This window comes from Leuciscus leuciscus (assembly GCF_965113295.1).
Source record: "Leuciscus leuciscus genome assembly, chromosome: 17".
Classification (NCBI taxonomy): domain Eukaryota; kingdom Metazoa; phylum Chordata; class Actinopteri; order Cypriniformes; family Leuciscidae; genus Leuciscus; species Leuciscus leuciscus.
Genome location: NC_138741.1, coordinates 17727653 through 17745590, shown reverse-complemented (window position 1 = coordinate 17745590; position 17938 = coordinate 17727653). Strand labels below are relative to the sequence as shown.

Here is a 17938-nt window from a genome sequence, read left to right as displayed (position 1 = left end):
GTGATCTGTTGGGTTTATATTCAGTGAGCATATCTGCAATGTATTGAGGTCCTAGGCCATTGAATGATTTATATACCAGTAATAATACTTTGAAATCAATCCTAAATCTAACTGGGAGCCAGTGTAAAGACCTGAGGACTGGTGTGATATGTTCATATTTTCTGGTTCTGCTCAGAATCCTGGCGGCAGCGTTCTGGATGAGCTGCAACTGTCTTATGGTCTTTTTGGGAAGGCCAGTGAGGAGTCCATTACAATAATCCACCCTGCTGGTGATGCAAGCATGCACAAGTTTCTCTAAGTCTTGTCTGGAAACAAAGCATCTAATTCTTGCAATATTTTTCAGATGATAGTATGCTGATTTAGTTATTGCTTTGACATGACTACTGAAACTAAGGTCTGACTCTAGTGTCACACCAAGATTCCTGACTTGTTTTTTAGTTGTTTGACCCCTAGAGTGAAGGTATGCGTTCACCTTGAGAACTTCATCTTTGTTTCCAAACGCAATAACTTCAGTTTTGTCTTTGTTTAATTGAAGAAAGTTTTGACACATCCAACTGTTGACTTCATCAATGCATTGGCACAGGGAGTCAATGGGGCTGTAATCGTTAGGCGATAGGGCTAAGTACAGCTGTGTGTCGTCTGCATAGCTGTGGTAAGCAATTTGGTTGTTTCTCATTATTTGGCTCATTGGGAGCATATACAGGTTGAACAGGAGTGGCGCAAGAATGACATACAGAATGCGGGTTCGCTTTCTGTATGTAAGAAAGCTGGCCGTGAGCTCGGAGAAGCAAACAGAAAAAATGTTATCTGCCGCCAGGGCCGGATTCGAACACGGGTCTCTGGCACGAAAGCCTAATGTTCTGCCACTGAGCCACAGGGGCACACGTAAGCTTTCAGTTAGAGCGAGCATATGACAGAGTGTCGCTCGTGACGTACGCTCTGATATCCCTTGAGAACGGTGCAGTTGCGCGGCTCGAACAAAGGGAGAGAGAGCGGGAAGATGTCATCATGTGCTGTGACATCGTTTGTTTGCAGGCGTGCGTGTATTAAAAACAGGCTCGTTTACTGCAATATTGATATTTCTAGTCGCCTGAGCTTAGGAGGGGACTGAGAAATGTGTAAGAAATGGAGGTGAGTGACGCGCGCGACCGAGACGCGGGGTAGCTTTCTTATAACGTAAAGGAAGCTAGCCCGTGACCGTCCACTTCTGACATCCCTTGTGAGCGGCGCCTGATTACGCGGCTCTAACAGAGAGGGAGAGCGCGGGAAGGAGCGAGCGTCATTATGTTTTGCGTCAGCGTTTGTTTGCAGGCGTGCGTGTATAAAAAAACAGGCTCGTTTACTGCAATATATGTATTTCCAGTCGCCTGAGCTTAGGAGGGGACTGAGAAATGTGTAAGAGATGGAGGTGAGTGACGCGCGCGACCGAGACACGGGGTAGCTTTCTTATAACGTAAAGGAAACTAGCCCGTGACCGTCCACTTCTGACATCCCTTGTGAGCGGCGCCTGTTTGCGCGGCTCGAACAGAGAGGGAGAGCGTGGGAAGGAGCGAGCGTCATTATGTTTTGCGTCAGCGTTTGTTTGCAGGCGTGCGTGTATAAAAAACAGGCTCGTTTACTGCAATATATGTATTTCCAGTCGCCTGAGCTTAGGAGGGGACTGAGAAATCTGTGAGAATGGAGGTTAGTCCGACCTGGGTGGGGCTAAACACTCTTCTCTCCTTTCGCCAGTGACAGGGGGGGGGGTAGCTTTCTTGTAACGTAAAGGAAGCTATAGCCCGAGACCGTCCGTTTCTGACATCCCTTGTGAGCGGCGCCGTTTGCGCGGCTTGACAGAGGGGGGTAAGCAGCTGTCTATGATAGCAGCGTTGTCTGCTTCATCCCCTGAGGCGACGGCAGTGCGGGCGAAAGCCGGCCGCTGCGCGTCGGGAGGTGGGGGGGAGAAGGAGATAGCGAGGCTCGCGGGAGGGGCTCCGGCGAGCGCTCAGCTACTGCATCCGGTTCCGGAGGCCTCTGAGCGCGGCGTTTCTTCTTTACGCGGCGCAGGCAGACGGAGAGGCAGGAGGAGGGTCCAACAAGGCGAGTCGAGCCCGCAGGGTCGACATCGGCATCTCCTCGGAGAGTTCGCAGCCGCCCGAAGTAAGGGCGAGGGCTGCGTAGTCGAGGCCCAGGCAGAGAGCGCAGATCACATGGCGGTCGCTGTCGCTGAGCGGGGATCTGCACGAGCCACAGGAGGAGCGAGGCATTTGCAACAACGCCTCGCGCTCTTTTAGATGCAGTGTGTCGCGGGGCGAACACACAAACACACACAACACAGAGCAAAGAAGGATATAATCCGCCGGATAGCGGAGCAGGCAGGGAAGGCTGAAGGCGGCGAAGACGGCCGGCTTCCTCAAGCTGATATCCTCGGCGTGCTGGTCGCTTGTTTCAACGGCGGCGGCTTCCTCAGAGTCCAGCGATGCGGAGAGCGTCGCTGAAGAGACAGAAATCAGTGAAGCAGCCTCTGAGCCTCGCTTGTATACGCTAAGCCACACCCCCTCTTTCGCGGGCTGTGACGCATGAGGCGCGTCACGTCTAAGGCTCAGCGATAGGCTGCTGCAGTTGCCGCAGGGCAGCCAATGGGCACGCTAGTAAGCCTGCCCTAGGTCTGCGTGCTGCTGCACTGCGTTGACAAAATTATAAAAATTAAGGATAATTTTTTGGCTTCAGATCTCGAGAAAAGATGACTTTCCCGTAGCGTAAGCTAACTTACGCAATACGAGAGAACCTCTCATAAGAGAACTTGGATGAGCAAATGACCTATCACAATGCATTATTTTACAGCACGTGTTTTAAAACGATTAGCATTTAATTTCGTATCACGTCACATGTATTGGGGTGTACAATAGTGATGATGATGTGATGTGGAGTACCATTCATTCACATTAATATAATTGCATGACAATTTGTAATATTCTTATTCTTATTCTTATGATTTTTATTATTAATGACGCTTATTGTTATTTAGAAGAAGAATGTCGTTATTATTATTATTTGTATTATTATTATTATTATTATTTAAAAGAAGAAGAATGTCATTTTTATTATTTTGTCAGTCTGAATAATTTTTTGGTCATTGAAAGCCTTTCATTACTGAACAAAAAAAGAGGTATACTTTGCCTGGAGTGTTATAAAGTTGTATAAACAGAAAGCACAAAGCCTTTCTTTAAAGCAAATTTTGTTTTGTATTAATTGTATCTTAATTTTAATCAGTGTTTCATTATCCAATTTTCTGGATTTAATAAATAAAAAGTAAATAGCAGAGATAATCACAACACGGAGGCGCCAGCGCCTGACTGGAGCTAACGTTAAGCTATCATCCATGAACCGAAACTCAACGTATAAGGTAGCCTACTCGCCTCACACACCTACAAAAAAATAGAAATATATCTATTATCTACAGAAATCTCTACTTTTCTCTACTTCTCGTTTCGGCGCGTTCACTACTGCGAAGATCGCGAGTCAGACTTAATCTTTGCAGCCGACACAGAAAACCAAATGTTTTTATTTGTTTATTAAGTACAAACAGGCGAGTTATGAAAAATTGAGTGTGAGGGATTTGTTCACTTCACACAAAAAGATCTTGGAATGAGATGGCTAACTGTAGTAGCATTCAGTCCACTGTCTATAATAGCCTAATTTAGAGATCACTTTTTTTTTTTAACCCGACTACAACTTTAATCGGTTAACGTTGATACGGTCAACCATCGGTCAAACAGTCATCGGTTAACATCCCTATGTTGTTGTTTTTTTTACAGTGGGTCATAATATATCATATCTTTTAGTTTGTCAGTGCGTTTTGTGGTTTTAGGAATTGTTTTTCTGCGCATTTCCACACTAACTCAAAACGTGCGTACATGTACACCACCTCCTGAGCTGGCATAGGATTTGAGCGCGCCGTACGCCAACGTCCATATTGATAAATCTCAAAGTCACCGTGGTTTTGGGTGTACGCCAGGTGTACGCTGGAAATTTGGTGTACGCACTTTTGATAAATGAGGGCCAATGCGTAATGACGCACAATGGCCGTCATGACGCACATTAGTAATGCCCACACTGTGCCCTCCAAACATCATTTTACTCCTCTTTACTCCTCTTTTCCACCTCGCCAACGATAATTTCTACTTCACATTGAGTGAAGTTACGTTTCTTGGTTTTTCTCTCTGTGTTTGCCATGATTTCGCAATCGATGAATATTAACTTGTGGGCGTTTCACGGACTATTTATGGGCAACTATGGGCGTGACATGAAGCCGCAAAAGCTGCGCTACATTTAGAATTGATTGTGATTTATTAAGGGAAAACTGCGTAGGATGTGCGTCCGCACGGTTTTATAAATCCGAATATTTCTGTGCGTACGCACGTCCTATGTTTCATCCGTACGCCACTTCTGACGCAAATCCTACACAAAGTTTTATAAATGAGGCCTCATGTACAAAGACTTGTGTTGAATTCATACTAAAACAATGTGAGTACGCACAAAAAAACCCAGATGTATGAATCTCTGCGTACGAAGGATCCCACGCATATTCTCTTTGTACATCCCAATTAACGTAAAATAGGGGTTATGCGGAACGCCCAACGTTCGAACCAGAAAACGTACTCGGTTACTAACGTAACCTCGGTTCTCTCTAGAAGAGGGAACGAGTACTTGCGTAAGAATATCTTACGCTAGGGGAAAACCTCTTTTCCTCGAGATATTGAAGCCAAAAATTATCCTTAATTTTGCAATAATGTAAAACGCATTGCAGCAGCATGCAGACATGGGCGAGACAGCTCGCGCGCCCATTGGCTGCTCTGCGGCAACTGCACCAGCCTATCGATAGAGGCTCCTCATGACGTCAGAACCAATGAGGGCGCTTCGCGCCCAATACGTCATGTCCCGCCGAAATCGGGTGGGGCCAGGGCTATAAATACGGCCCAGAGAGGCTGGTTTGGTCAGTTTTTTTCATCGCTGAAGCGAATCAGAACATGACGCATGCACGGCAAGATACGCAAGTACTCGTTCCCTCTTCTAGAGAGAACCGAGGTTACGTTAGTAACCGAGTACGTTCTCTTACGAGAGGTCTCTCGTACTTGCGTAAGAATATCTTACGCTAGGGGAACACAATGTAAAACGCCGTGCGTGCTTGAGACATAACACTAACGTCCCAAGGGCAGGTGCCCGGGGCTCATACAGTGCTTAATCACAAGGGACTCACAGAGAATCCGGGAAGAGGGGCTAGAATAGCATCATTCCTGTAACATTGAGCTCTGATAAGAGCATATTATATCAAGTGTTCCACACAGCCAGGGCGAACTCAGCCTGGACTGGTAAATATGGGGGACTAACGTATTGCCCACAGAAGTATATAGGCGATCAGTGATCGACGCTCTAGCAGTTTCAGCATCCCGAGCCGATAGAATCGGGCGGGCAATACTGAAAAATTAAACCGAGAGCAACCTAGCTTGCAAAGCGGGAACCTCGAGGTTATAAAACCTTATAAATGTAGACGGGGAGGCCCAGCCTGCCGCCATACAGATATCTTGCAAGGCAATCCCACTGGACCAAGCCCACGACGAGGCCATGCCTCTTGTGGAGTGCGCTTTGACACCTATCGGGCATTGCAGGCCCTTGGATGTGTAAGCTAGCGCTATAGCATCAACTATCCATCTGGATAGACTCTGTTTTGATGCAGCTAGTCCCTTAGAACGTCCGCTGAACAAAACAAAGAGCTGCTCCGTCTGTCTGAAAACAGATGAGCGAGACACATAGGCTCTTAACGCCCTGACCGGGCAAAGGAAGCCTGCATCCCCTTCCTCTTCAGATACCGGCAGGGCCGACAGGGAGATAACCTGTGCCCTAAACGGTGTGTTGAGGGATTTAGGAACATATCCGTGCTTTGGTTTGAGTATGACTCTCGAGTCATTCGGCCCAAACTCCATACACGTCGCGCTCACTGAGAGTGCTTGCAAATCCCCTATGCGCTTCACTGAAGCGAGAGCCAGAAGAAACACTGTTTTGAAAGACAAGAGTTTCAGGTCTATTGACCGTATTGGCTCGAATGGGGCACCTTTCATGGCTTCCAGAACCGTGGAAAGGTCCCAAACGGGAACTGAGGGTGGTCTGGGAGGGTTCAGCCTCTTAGCTCCTCTAAGGAAGCGAATGACCAGATTGTTCCTTCCTAATGACTGGCCAAGCGGTGGTTCAGCGAACGCTGCTATGGCTGCCACATAAACTTTGAGCGTGGATGGGGTTCTGCCCTTATCCAGAAGCTCTTGTAAAAAGGAGAGAACCTCCGGCACCCCACAGCGTGAGGGTGAAGTGCCACTCGCTGTACACCAGCTAGTGAACACAGACCATTTTGAGGAATAGAGCCGCCTCGTAGATGGAGCTCTAGCCTGCGTGATCGTGTTTAACACTCCCGCTGGGAGGTTAACAGGTACCCGTTGATGGCCCACACATGTAGGGACCAAAGCTCCGGGCGAGGATGCCAGATCGAGCCGTTCGCCTGCGAGAGGAGATCCCTCCTCACCGGTATCGGCCACGGGGCGGTACTCGTCAGCTGCATCAGGACTGGAAACCAGACTTGGTTTGTCCAAAATGGAGCGACGAGTAGCACTGGGCATCCGCTCTCCCTGATTCGCTCTAACACCTGGGGTAGGAGCGTGACAGGGGGAAACGCATAGAGCGGGCAGCGGGGCCAGCGCATCCCTGCTCTTGGAGAAGAATTCCTGACAATGAGCATTCTCTTGAGACGCAAATAGGTCTATTTCCGCTCTGCCAAATGTCCTCCATAGCATTTTGACTGTCTGTGGATGTAAAGACCATTCTCCTGTCGGCAGATTGTTTCTGGACAGTCTGTCTGGTCCCACATTCAGATGGCCGGGCACATGCGCTGCCCTGAGCGAGCGCAGATTGTGCTGAGCCCAGACCAGGAGGCGTTCCGTCAGCCTGTGAAGGATTCTGGATCTGATACCTCCTTGGTGATTTATATAAGCCACCACTGACATGTTGTCCGAACGGACCAAGACGTGGTGTCTTTTTATCTGAGGACAAAAGCGCATCAGCGCGTTGTCGACTGCCATCATTTCCAGGCAGTTTATATGCAGAAGCTTTTCCCGTTCTGACCACTGGCCAAATAACGGTCTGGGTTGAGGTTGAGGCGTCCGTAGACACCACCTTCACACTCGAGGAAGTCCCCAGGCTTACACCTGACCGGTACCAGTCGGTCACTGTCCAAGGTTTCAGAGCTGCGACGCATTTCTGATCGACCTTGAGGCGCGCGAGACCGGAGGTCCAAGCTCTGCGCGGCGCGCGCTTTCAACCTATACTGCAGCGGGCACATGCGAAGCAGACCCAGCTGAAGCACTGAGGATGCTGAAGCCATGAGACCCAGCATCCTTTGAAGCTTTTTGAGCGGGACTAAATAAGCGCCGTGGCGAAAAATCTCTGTCATGCGCTGAATACTTAGTCTGCGCTGCGGCGACAGCTGTGCTGTCATAGACAGCGAGTCCAGATCTGTGCCCAGAAAAGATATTTTCTGACTGGGAGACAGTGAACTCTTTGCCCAATTGACTGTGAGACCTAAATTCTCGAGGTGATCGAGTAATATGGTCCTGTGTTCTATGAGCTCCGACTGTGATCGAGCTAGAACCAGCCAATCGTCCAAATAATTCAGCACTCGTATGCCTCGGAGCCTGAGGGGTGCGAGCGCTGCATCCATGCACATCGTGAATACGCGAGGTGCCAGGGATAGGCCAAATGGCAGGACTGTGTACTGATATGCCTGGCCCTCGAAGGCGAATCTCAAAATTCGCCTGTGACGTGACGCTATTTGTATTTGAAAATAAGCATCTTTCAGATCTAACGACATGAACCAGTCCCCTTGGCAAATTTGCGAGAGGATTTTCTTGGTCGTGAGCATTCTGAACCGTCGTTTCAGAAGTGCTTTGTTTAGTCGTCTTAGATCTAAAAATGGGTCTGAGACCCCCGTCTTTTTTGGGTACCAGAAAATATCTGCTGTACATGCCCCCTTCGCTCTGAGCTTGTGATAGGGGTTCTATAGCCCCTTTGCTCAGTAACTTCGCTATTTCGGCCCGAAGTAGGTGTGCTACTTCCTTTTTCACCGTAGTATCGATTCGCGCCGCTCTGCGTTGCGGGCGTCGACCGAACTGTAGCGAATAGCCTCTTTCTATAATGTCTAGCACCCACTTCGAAACCCCGGGTAGCCTTGCCCATGCGTTTGCACGAATGGCTAGGGGTTGAATGCGAAGCGCGCTCTGGTCGCTCAGCGACAGAGGGGCTTCAGTGTGCTGCAACATAAGCGTCGCGCTTATGACATTTGAGGCAGGGGGCGCGCTGATAACAGCGGGCAGATTGCCCGCGCTCGACTCCTCTGCGGTGGTCAACCGAGAGGGGGAGGGCTGGGCGAGTCCCGTAAGACCTGTCATGTCTATGTGTGAATGTGGGCGTGGGATAGCGGGCACATTTACAACACTGAGAGCATTGTCTGCCTGAGCAGAGCGAATGCATGTTGGTTTCGTTTTGCAGAAACCTTGAGACATGCAGAACGTAGTGTTTGTGGGCACTGGGCAGTGGGCACATTTACCACATTTAATGCGCAATCGATCTGGGTCGATTTCATGTGCGCGAGCCCTGTGCGACGGGCTGTGTTCCTGTGTAGGAATGAGCACTGGGCAGTTGGCATTTCGTCTACAGTCATAACACCATCGGCCGTGGCCGGAACACCAGGAAATACACTCTATGGGATTTATCTGGGTAGCCGTAAAGCGGCGTTTGTGAGCAGGCAAGCGGGCTGTGTCGCCGACTTGTTTACTGCAGAATACACTGGAACAGTCGCATTTACTGGAACTGAACGAGCGAGAAGTTGCCATAGAAACAGAGAGCGTCAACATGCTGGCGTTTGTTTGCAGGTGTGCGTGTATTACAGTAGGCTCGTCCACTGCAATATTGACATTTCCAGAGAAATGTGTGAGAATGGAGGTAGTGGCACGGAAACCATAGAAACGGTGCTTGGGTGCAGGCGAGCGGGTTGTACAACGCGCTCGTTGGCTGCAAAAATACACATCTGCAGTCGCCTTTTCAGGGAACTGACAGAGGGAGCATTGACGGCATAAACATTTTTTTTTTTTTTTTTTTTGCCGGTAGACCCGGGATCAAACACGGGTCTCTCGCGTGAAAATCTGAGAATCTGCCACTGGGTCACAGGGGAAGACACAAAGGCTTTTATATAGCGCGAGTATTATCAGAGAAACCTGTGTTTCTGTGTAGGAATGAGCACTGGGCAGTGGGCATTTCGTCCACACTCATAACACCATCGGCCGTGGCCGGAACACCAGAAAATACACTCTATGGGATTTATCTGGGTAGCCGTAAAGCGGCGTTTGTGTGCAGGCAAGCGGGCTGTGTCGCCGACTCGTTTACTGCAGAATACACTGGAACAGTCGCATTTACTGGAACTGAACGAGCGAGAAGTTGCCATAGAAACAGAGAGCGTCAACATGCTGGCGTTTGTCTGCAGGCGTGCGTGCATTACAACAGGCTCGCTCACTGCAGTATGACATTTCCAGTCGCCTGAACTTCAGAGGGGAATGAGAAATGTATGAGAAATAGAATTCGGCCCAGCCGCGGCGGGACATTTTAACGCTCTTTTCTCCTTTCGCCAGTGACGCACGGGAACCATAGAAACGGTGTTTGGGTGCAGGCGAGCGGGTTGTACAAGGCGCTCGTTGGCTGCAAAATGCACATCTGCAGTCGCCTTTCAGGGAACTGACAGAGCGAAGCATTGGAGGCATAATTAATCTGCCGTCAGACCGAGATTCGAACCCCGGTCTCTCGTGTGAAAAAACATTCCGCCACTGAGCCACAGGGGGGGAACACAAAGGCTTTCAGATGCACGAGCATATAAGAGCGTCATGATTGACGCGTGAATGGGGCGCAGAGGCAGGGTAGCTTTCTTGTACGTAAAGAAAAACTAACCCCGACCGTCCGCTTCCAGCCTCCCCTGTGAACGGCGCATTTTGCGCGGCTCGAACAGAGGGAGAGAGAAAGCTAGCCCCGTGACCGTCCGCTCCTGACATCCCATGTGAACGGCGCGGTTTGCGCGGCTCGAACAGAGGGAGAGCAGGTATCATCCTCCAAGCAGGCAAGGCAAGCGGGCGCACCGGCGAGCTTTGCGGGTTGGGGGGAAAAAGGGGCGTCTTGAAAAAGACGTCCGGCTCTTTTAGTGCAATGAGAGTGTGTGTCGCGGCGGCGAACACACACACATACACAAAACACAGTAACAGAGAAAAGGATATGTACGCCGGAAAGCGTCAGCAGGAACGGCGACTGAAGGCGGCGAGTTGTCGACCGGCAGCTTCAGATGCAGAGTAATCCCGCTGGGTGCTTGTAATCAGACGGCGCGGCTTCCTCTCAGGATCCAGCGATGCGTGAGCCCGCTGAAGAGATAAAAAACTGACCAAACCAGCCTCTCTGGGCCGTATTTATAGCCCTGGCCCCACCCGATTTCGGCGGGACATGACGTATTGGGCGCGAAGCGCCCTCATTGGTTCTGACGTCATGAGGAGCCTCTATCGATAGGCTGGTGCAGTTGCCGCAGAGCAGCCAATGGGCGCGCGAGCTGTCTCGCCCATGTCTGCATGCTGCTGCAATGCGTTTTACATTATTGCAAAATTAAGGATAATTTTTGGCTTCAATATCTCGAGGAAAAGAGGTTTTCCCCTAGCGTAAGATATTCTTACGCAAGTACGAGAGACCTCTCGTAAGAGAACAGATATAAGCATTTCCGGTTTGCACTACCGTACGCATCTGCAGCAGTAGGTGATCTCTGAGGTAACTTATTTTTCGCTTTTTAAGAAAACAATTCTTATTTCTGTTTTAATTAAAATGTCACGAATGCTTAAGTATCAGAATTTTTTTATATATATAAAAAATAAAATGCAGTCTTCATCTGATTGTTTTAATCGTCTGCAAGCAAATATAAAAGCTTAAACTACTGTGATAGCATACAAGTCTAAACTAACTTACTGATAGTTAGCTAACTCTACATCGGGTGCCATTAGCAAAAGCTACATACTAACTTACATACCTTCATAATCATGAATAAATGAGGAGGCGTAAAACTTAAATCCTTTATCTAACGGAGTACTCGGGGGTCTGGAAGTCCGTTTGTCAATACGATGTACATCTGAAATGGATAGAATGGGTAGCTCCTGTAAACACCGGCTATAAAAGGTCGCCATTCCTACGCTGTGTTTACCTCAGTAGCTGACGACCGGAAGTAGTTATATCTGTTTTGTAGAACCCGGAAGTATGTTGCGCATAACCCCTATTGAGCGTACATGCACGAGCACAACACCCCACCCAGTCTCCTCCCTTAATTAAATCAATTTAAATATGGTAATGAGTCCACTTTGGCAAAAGAAAGCAGTAAGAAAATGGCTAAAGCAAGTGGCAAGAAACGAAACTTTACAGAAAGTGAATTGGAGGTGCTACTATCGGAGGTAGAAACGAGAAAAAATATTTTATTTGGAACTTTGTCCTCCGGAATTAATAACAAAAGGAAAAAATATGAGCGGGAGAGATTGGCTGATGCCGTCAATGCGGTATTATTATTATTATTATTATTATTTTATATATATTATATTATTACATATTAAATATATTATTATATTATTATATTATATATATATATATATATATATATATATATATTAATGAATATTTAATATTTGTATTAATATTATATTATATTATATTAGATATTATTTTATTTAATATTTTATTTTATTTATAGAATAAGGGTTGTATCAATTTGCATAATATGCTTTTATGTGTTCTTACTTATTGCATAATTGATAGAATATTCCCATAAGGCTCGTGTGACAATATATGTAAATTATTTTATAAATTGCTAATTAATAGCAATGCTTCCCACATGTGGTGGTGCGATAGACTTGTAGAACAATTCGTTGTGTAATGTTTGCAACTTCACTTCATTGCCTGTAAGAGTCGCCTACGGACAAAAACAATGAGAAATGTACGTACGCCAGACATGAAATTGGCGTGGAGGAACGCACATTCTCGCGTTAATTTCACTGTTAGTACATCCGACCGTGAGTGTGAAAGCTGGCGTACGCAAAGTTTTTGTGCGTACGCAAGATTGATACATGAGGCCCCTGGAGCCGGTAGATATACGCCCCAAGCAGTTTTACGCCCCTGTTATTCCTGATGCGTCCAGTAGGAGGAGGCTGTATATTATGGCGCGTTTCCACTGAGCAGTACAGTACGGTACGGTACAGTACGGTACGGTTCGGGTCTGTTAACCATGATCTGGCTAGCGTTTCCACTGCCAACAGTACCCTTACTTGATGGGCGTGGTGTTTCGATCGACGTCATTTTCGCGCGAAGAAGAACATAGTAAACTACAATGGATGACATATACAGCAGATCTTGTTCTTGCTCCTCGACATGTTTGTCACAAGAAGACAAGCGCCGACATTAGGCTTTTCTCAATATTAAGTACGCAAAGTTTGTACTTGCCATGTGCGACTCCTACATGCAAATGGTACAGCGCGTTCTTAAAAGGTCACTCAGCTCGCTCTGCTACTCCGGTTATCTCTGTTACTCTGTATGTACATTTTAAGCAACAATAAAACGAAATATGTTATAAAACACTACTCTGCCTCTTTTCGTTTTCATTTAAATAAATTAAACATTATAGGGACACAAATGTGGTTCATGCACAACGCATATTGATTATTCACTGCACGTTATACGTTATTCTATTTAACGTTATAACAAAACGAAATTTAAAACACAACCCTAACGTTACCTCTTTTCGTTTAAATAATACAAATAATTACACATATTACAGGCAATATATGCATTTGTACAAATGTTGCAATAAACATCAGTGTTAATCTTGTAATAAGAAAATGACAAGAAACCATATTTCTTTTTGTAAAATTTCAGTTTTATCAATAATAGCCAATATAAAAGTTTAAGTAAAAGGTACAAGAAGCTATACAATAAGAAATAAAGCAAACAATTCAGTCAAATGTCCAAATGCTGCGCTCTAATCTAACATTACAACAGTAAAGTTAAATACAAATAGCCTATAATATGAAACTAAACTTAGCCCTCGGCCAAAACGATTGACAGGGAACGAATTATATATTCACGAGACCAAAGATCGCCCGTTAGGTCTGCACAAGACGAATTATTATGGGCTTGTTCGACTTCATGCAGCTCTGCGCAGAACGATCGGCGGCTGACTTGAAGCAGTGCATGCCGGTTAGAAATTTTGTCCGACTTGATACAGCGCCGACGCCACGTGACTGTGACGTATGGCATCAAAGTACCGCGAGAGCGTTTCGAGAGTAGCCGGAGAACTCAGCCAGCGCAGCTTCTCAAGAGCGGCTGCACTGGGCTGCAGGAGGGCTGATGACGACACAGCTGTTCCACGATTGGCCGGATTCACCGCATGACAACGATCACGTGTGTTTCGTGTTTATTCGAACACCTTTAGTTCCTCTAATGCTCTCAAATCAGTTTATTATAACAGTGAACACTCTTTTCATGTCGTTGTCATGTTATATTGTGTCATGTTTATCAAATTAAAACTGCTTAAAAAACGTAGACTCCACTTCATTGATAGTTGCTTATGTTGAACTTTATTCTTGTTCAAACAGACGCTGTATGAAGCAGTACATAAAGTATTGAATGAACATGTCTCATGAAATGAAACATCTGTGTATTATTTGGCAAATATTGCACTTATTTCACTGCAGCTGTGGTAAAGTATGCAAACACCACGTGAGCGGTCACTACGGGAACCAGAAAGTGTCCGACTTCACGTCTCCGTTTGCAGCTCCTCCCCGCCTGCACGCGGCTACTCTCGCCGATCGGTTACATCCAGCCGCAGCCGATGTCGAACACACCTTATATCTCATGTTTAACCACTACCGTCGGAGTCATCGGCGAACGTCAGAAGAACTTAGCCGAGGAAAGGCTCATCCAGCCGGGAAACATGAGCGCCGAGCGCCCGCTGATCGCATGGATCTCACAACCGGGGAAAAACAAATAATCTTTATAAATAAACCACAGATTTGAGCTTTAAACAACTACATTCTCGCCTGAAAAACTCTTAAAATTACATTTCGTGACACAGTAACAGTAGTATTATATTAAACTGTATATTAAAAAATGGCGCTTCTTATGTTGTCATTCCCCTCGTCGTAGCACGCGCAAGTGACGATTCTCTGTCAACCAATCAACGTCCTGCAGTGAGTCTAGCTCCACCTTTTAGTACCGTACCACTGTGCTAGGTACCCCAACGGAAGGGTACCCAAAAAGTGGTACGGTACGGTTCGGCTTTTTGGTACCATTCTCAACTTTTGGCAGTGGAAACGCAAATAAAAGGGTACCGACCCGTACCGTACCGTACTGTACCGCTCGGTGGAAACGCGCCATTAGTATCGATTAGTTAGTATATGAGCCTAGTCATTTATCAGAGCATGTAGCGGCAACCTATAGCCGCTGAGAGGCTAAGCAGCAGGAAAAATCCGTGACGTGTTTTCTTGTAGGGATGTAAACGGTTAATCGATTATCGATTAATTGTCGAAAAGAATTTACTCAATTAAATTAATTGTCGGCTAATTGAACATTAAAACAAGAAAATGCAAAAAAGAAACCAAACATGAGGCGATCAAAAAGGAGTGGAGTGTGGGAGCATTTCAAATTAATTTATGATGACAAAGACGCCCAATGTAAACTCTGCAACTACGACTAGCAACAGCTCTACGAGTTCCCTAAGATACCTTCATAACTTGCATGCAGCCGTGTTGCAGGGAGGAAGTCTGTCGCCTTCACAACCTACAATCGCTGCTGTGGTGGGAAGGCGAGTATATGAACACAGGAAAGCGGAGGGCATTACTCAGAGGATTTGCGGCATGATCGTAAAAGATATGATGCCAGTTAGCACCACTGATGGTAAGGGGATTATAAGTGCTGCTGCTAATGTTTCAAGTTTTTAATATAAGTAGTTTACCAGCAGAGGTGGGTAGTAACGAAGTACATTTACTTCGTTACATTTACTTGAGTATTTTTTTGGAAAAATTGTACTTTTAAGAGTAGATTTGAATGTGGGTACTTATTACTTTTACTCGAGTACATTTCTAATGAAAAAACTGTACTTTTACTTCGTTACGTTGGGCGACGTCCTTCTCGTTACTTTATTTTGATGCAATGTGTTGTTAAATGCGTAGTTTATTCCAAGCGCGATGTATCTTTTTTTCTGGGCTTGAGCGATGCTCAATTCACAAATGAATCACTCTTTTGAGTCGATTCTGTTCAAAGACTTCATCAAACAAGTTGGCAGATCTGTCTAAATCGGTTCGCGAATCAGTTTGAATGATTCAGTTCCTGATTCTGTTCAGTTCCTGCACGCACTAAATCATCTGAAGCGATTGCAATTCACACTCGACTCGGAGTCGTAACAGGAAGATTTAAGGACATCAAGAGCGTTAGATGAAGTGGCCGTGGACCTACAGTACAGTCAAGTGAGAGTAAATCTTCAAATGCATCATATATTTGCCAGCGATGAAGATCTTTATTAGTTGAACATCTTCGTAAGCTGTCTGTGAATGAATGATTCCACAGGACGATACATTCGATTTCATTTAACTCAGGTAATACATTTTACAACCAAACAGATTATTATGCCATGATAGCACTACTAGAAAGGATGACATTACCCGTTTTTTGGACATAATACATTCATTTCTACATTAAATAATCTACCATTGTTCACAGTTTATGAACACCCGCCATCCTGCGGTAGTGTGTGTGTATTGTTGCGCAGTGGCGTACGAACTCGACTTGAAAACGAATGCCTTTGCCTGCCGTACACACAGTTAACCAGCTTGCAGAAATATACATTATTTGATTATATTTTGGAGAACAGACAGAAAAAGATCCGTCGATGTACTTGTGTTTTTTTTTTTTTGTGTTCAGATGTTCAGTAGCAGTGATGAGCGCGAGCACATGTGAAGAGTTTTAACTCTTTCTTCTCTGTGTCAGTTACATGCCTTTGAATGCAACACTCTGCAGATTCACTTTATTTCGACATTGTCTAATAATCCAAATGTAGTTGTATAAGTTACTATTATACAAACCAAAGGACAGGCAATGATTTTCGGGCTACAGATGGCAGAAATAATGTTTTTTGTTGCAAAGAGAGCCAATCTACTTATGAAAATAATAGTCATTTAAATAAAAAAAATCTAAATAATATTATTTTATATATATATATATATATATATGACGACTTCAGATGCAAAAGCCTCTAAGTACCATCTGAAATTTTCTTCTAAAAGAGCATTTTTATCAAGTTTGTATGTTTATGTTCAGTTATTTCACTTAAATGGCAATGAAAAGTACCTATTAATTGTCATTAAAGTGAAATTACTGAACTTAAATATACAAGCTTGATAAAAATGCTTGTTTTAGAAGAAAGTTTCAGATGGCACTCAGAGGCTTTTGCATCTGAAGTCTTCATATATATATACTGTATGTATATATATATATATATATATATATATATATATATATATATATATATATATATATATAAAAAATAGAGGCCTGCCCTATATGATCCGAAGTAAGTTACTCGCTACTTGAGTAGTTTTTTCATTGGATACTTTTTTACTCTTACTCAAGTAACTATTAAGATTATTACTTTTACTTTTACTTTGAGTAAATATTTCTATAAGTACTTGTACTTTTACTTGAGTACAGTTTTTGGGTACTGTAACGGAGAGCAGATCACCAGTTGCATGGTGATTAAATCAAATTAATTAATGCAGTCTAAATCTACAAAACCCCTGTCTCGCTCTGACTCAAGCTATTCTCACATTCCAAAGCACTCTCATTTACGACACCTCTGTTGTTTTGAGATTGCTCGGCGCAAGACGTGCAGCCCAAACGGCGCCGAAAAATGGTGTAAATCATTGACTATCTCTCTCTCTACATGATCTCTTACGTCTAAATCAACAAAGACGGTCTGTTTAGGGCTTGGAGAGCCTAACGCTGACCAATGAGAGCGATCCCGAAAGCGCCCCCCCCCCCAGGGAGTCTCTCGGACACTGATTTACACATAGACACTAATTAACTCTTCACAACAATAAAACAGTGTTGTAGGGACCAGATGCCAAAAACATGTGGTCTCTGCCGAGTGCATCAATCCAAGGACTCAAACGCACGTACACACATTTACACCCTCACCCTCCCCGGCTCGGAAAGCCAAAAGTTCAACGCGTGGTGTGAACTCTGTGTGACACCACACACACACACACACACACACAGAAACACACGCAGGCCCCACCACGTGTGATCCAAAATCCTTGTATAAAATATTTTAAATGTATTTTCGTGATGTGTATGATCCCCTGTCCCAAATATTATGCCTATGTAGTTTATTGGCCTGTAATCACTCTGTGGTGCCCACAATTACAAGAAATGATGTACCTCCTTGATTTTAGATATTAGAACTGTCATTCGCGGTATTGCCGTGTTCCACGAACCCCAACGATGCTGAATCTTTAACACAAAATATCAGAGAATGCATTGTTTTATTAAATACCAGTGTTATTAAGTTATGGACGAATTCATCGTTCCAAAACCCCGCGGAAAGGGGGGCGTATAAACCTCGAAACGTCAGGAGGTGGGCCCATACGTTGTTAAAGACGATTGGCCCACGTACGTGAGGGAGGCGTGAGTTTAGCCCTTTAAAATTTCGCGCCCCTCTCCTCTCAGGGCAGTCCGCCAGAGAGAAAGACGACACGCCTCCTTCCCTCAAGGAAGCTTCGCTCGCTTTTATTTTCCTTTTTAT

The 17938-nt window shown here is 45.3% G+C and overlaps 1 protein-coding gene across 1 annotated transcript in view; it reads left to right on the top strand.

Moving 5' to 3' along the window:
* The window catches only part of LOC309479155 (serine/threonine-protein kinase pim-2-like), a 51953-nt gene that overhangs the window by 21797 nt on the left and 12218 nt on the right, over positions 1-17938 (top strand). Inside the window, exon 2 of the mRNA XM_082143072.1 lies at positions 15090-15605. Coding sequence (XP_081999198.1) covers positions 15574-15605 — 32 coding nt within the window. The 5' untranslated portion in view covers positions 15090-15573. The remainder of the gene's footprint in view (positions 1-15089; positions 15606-17938) is intronic.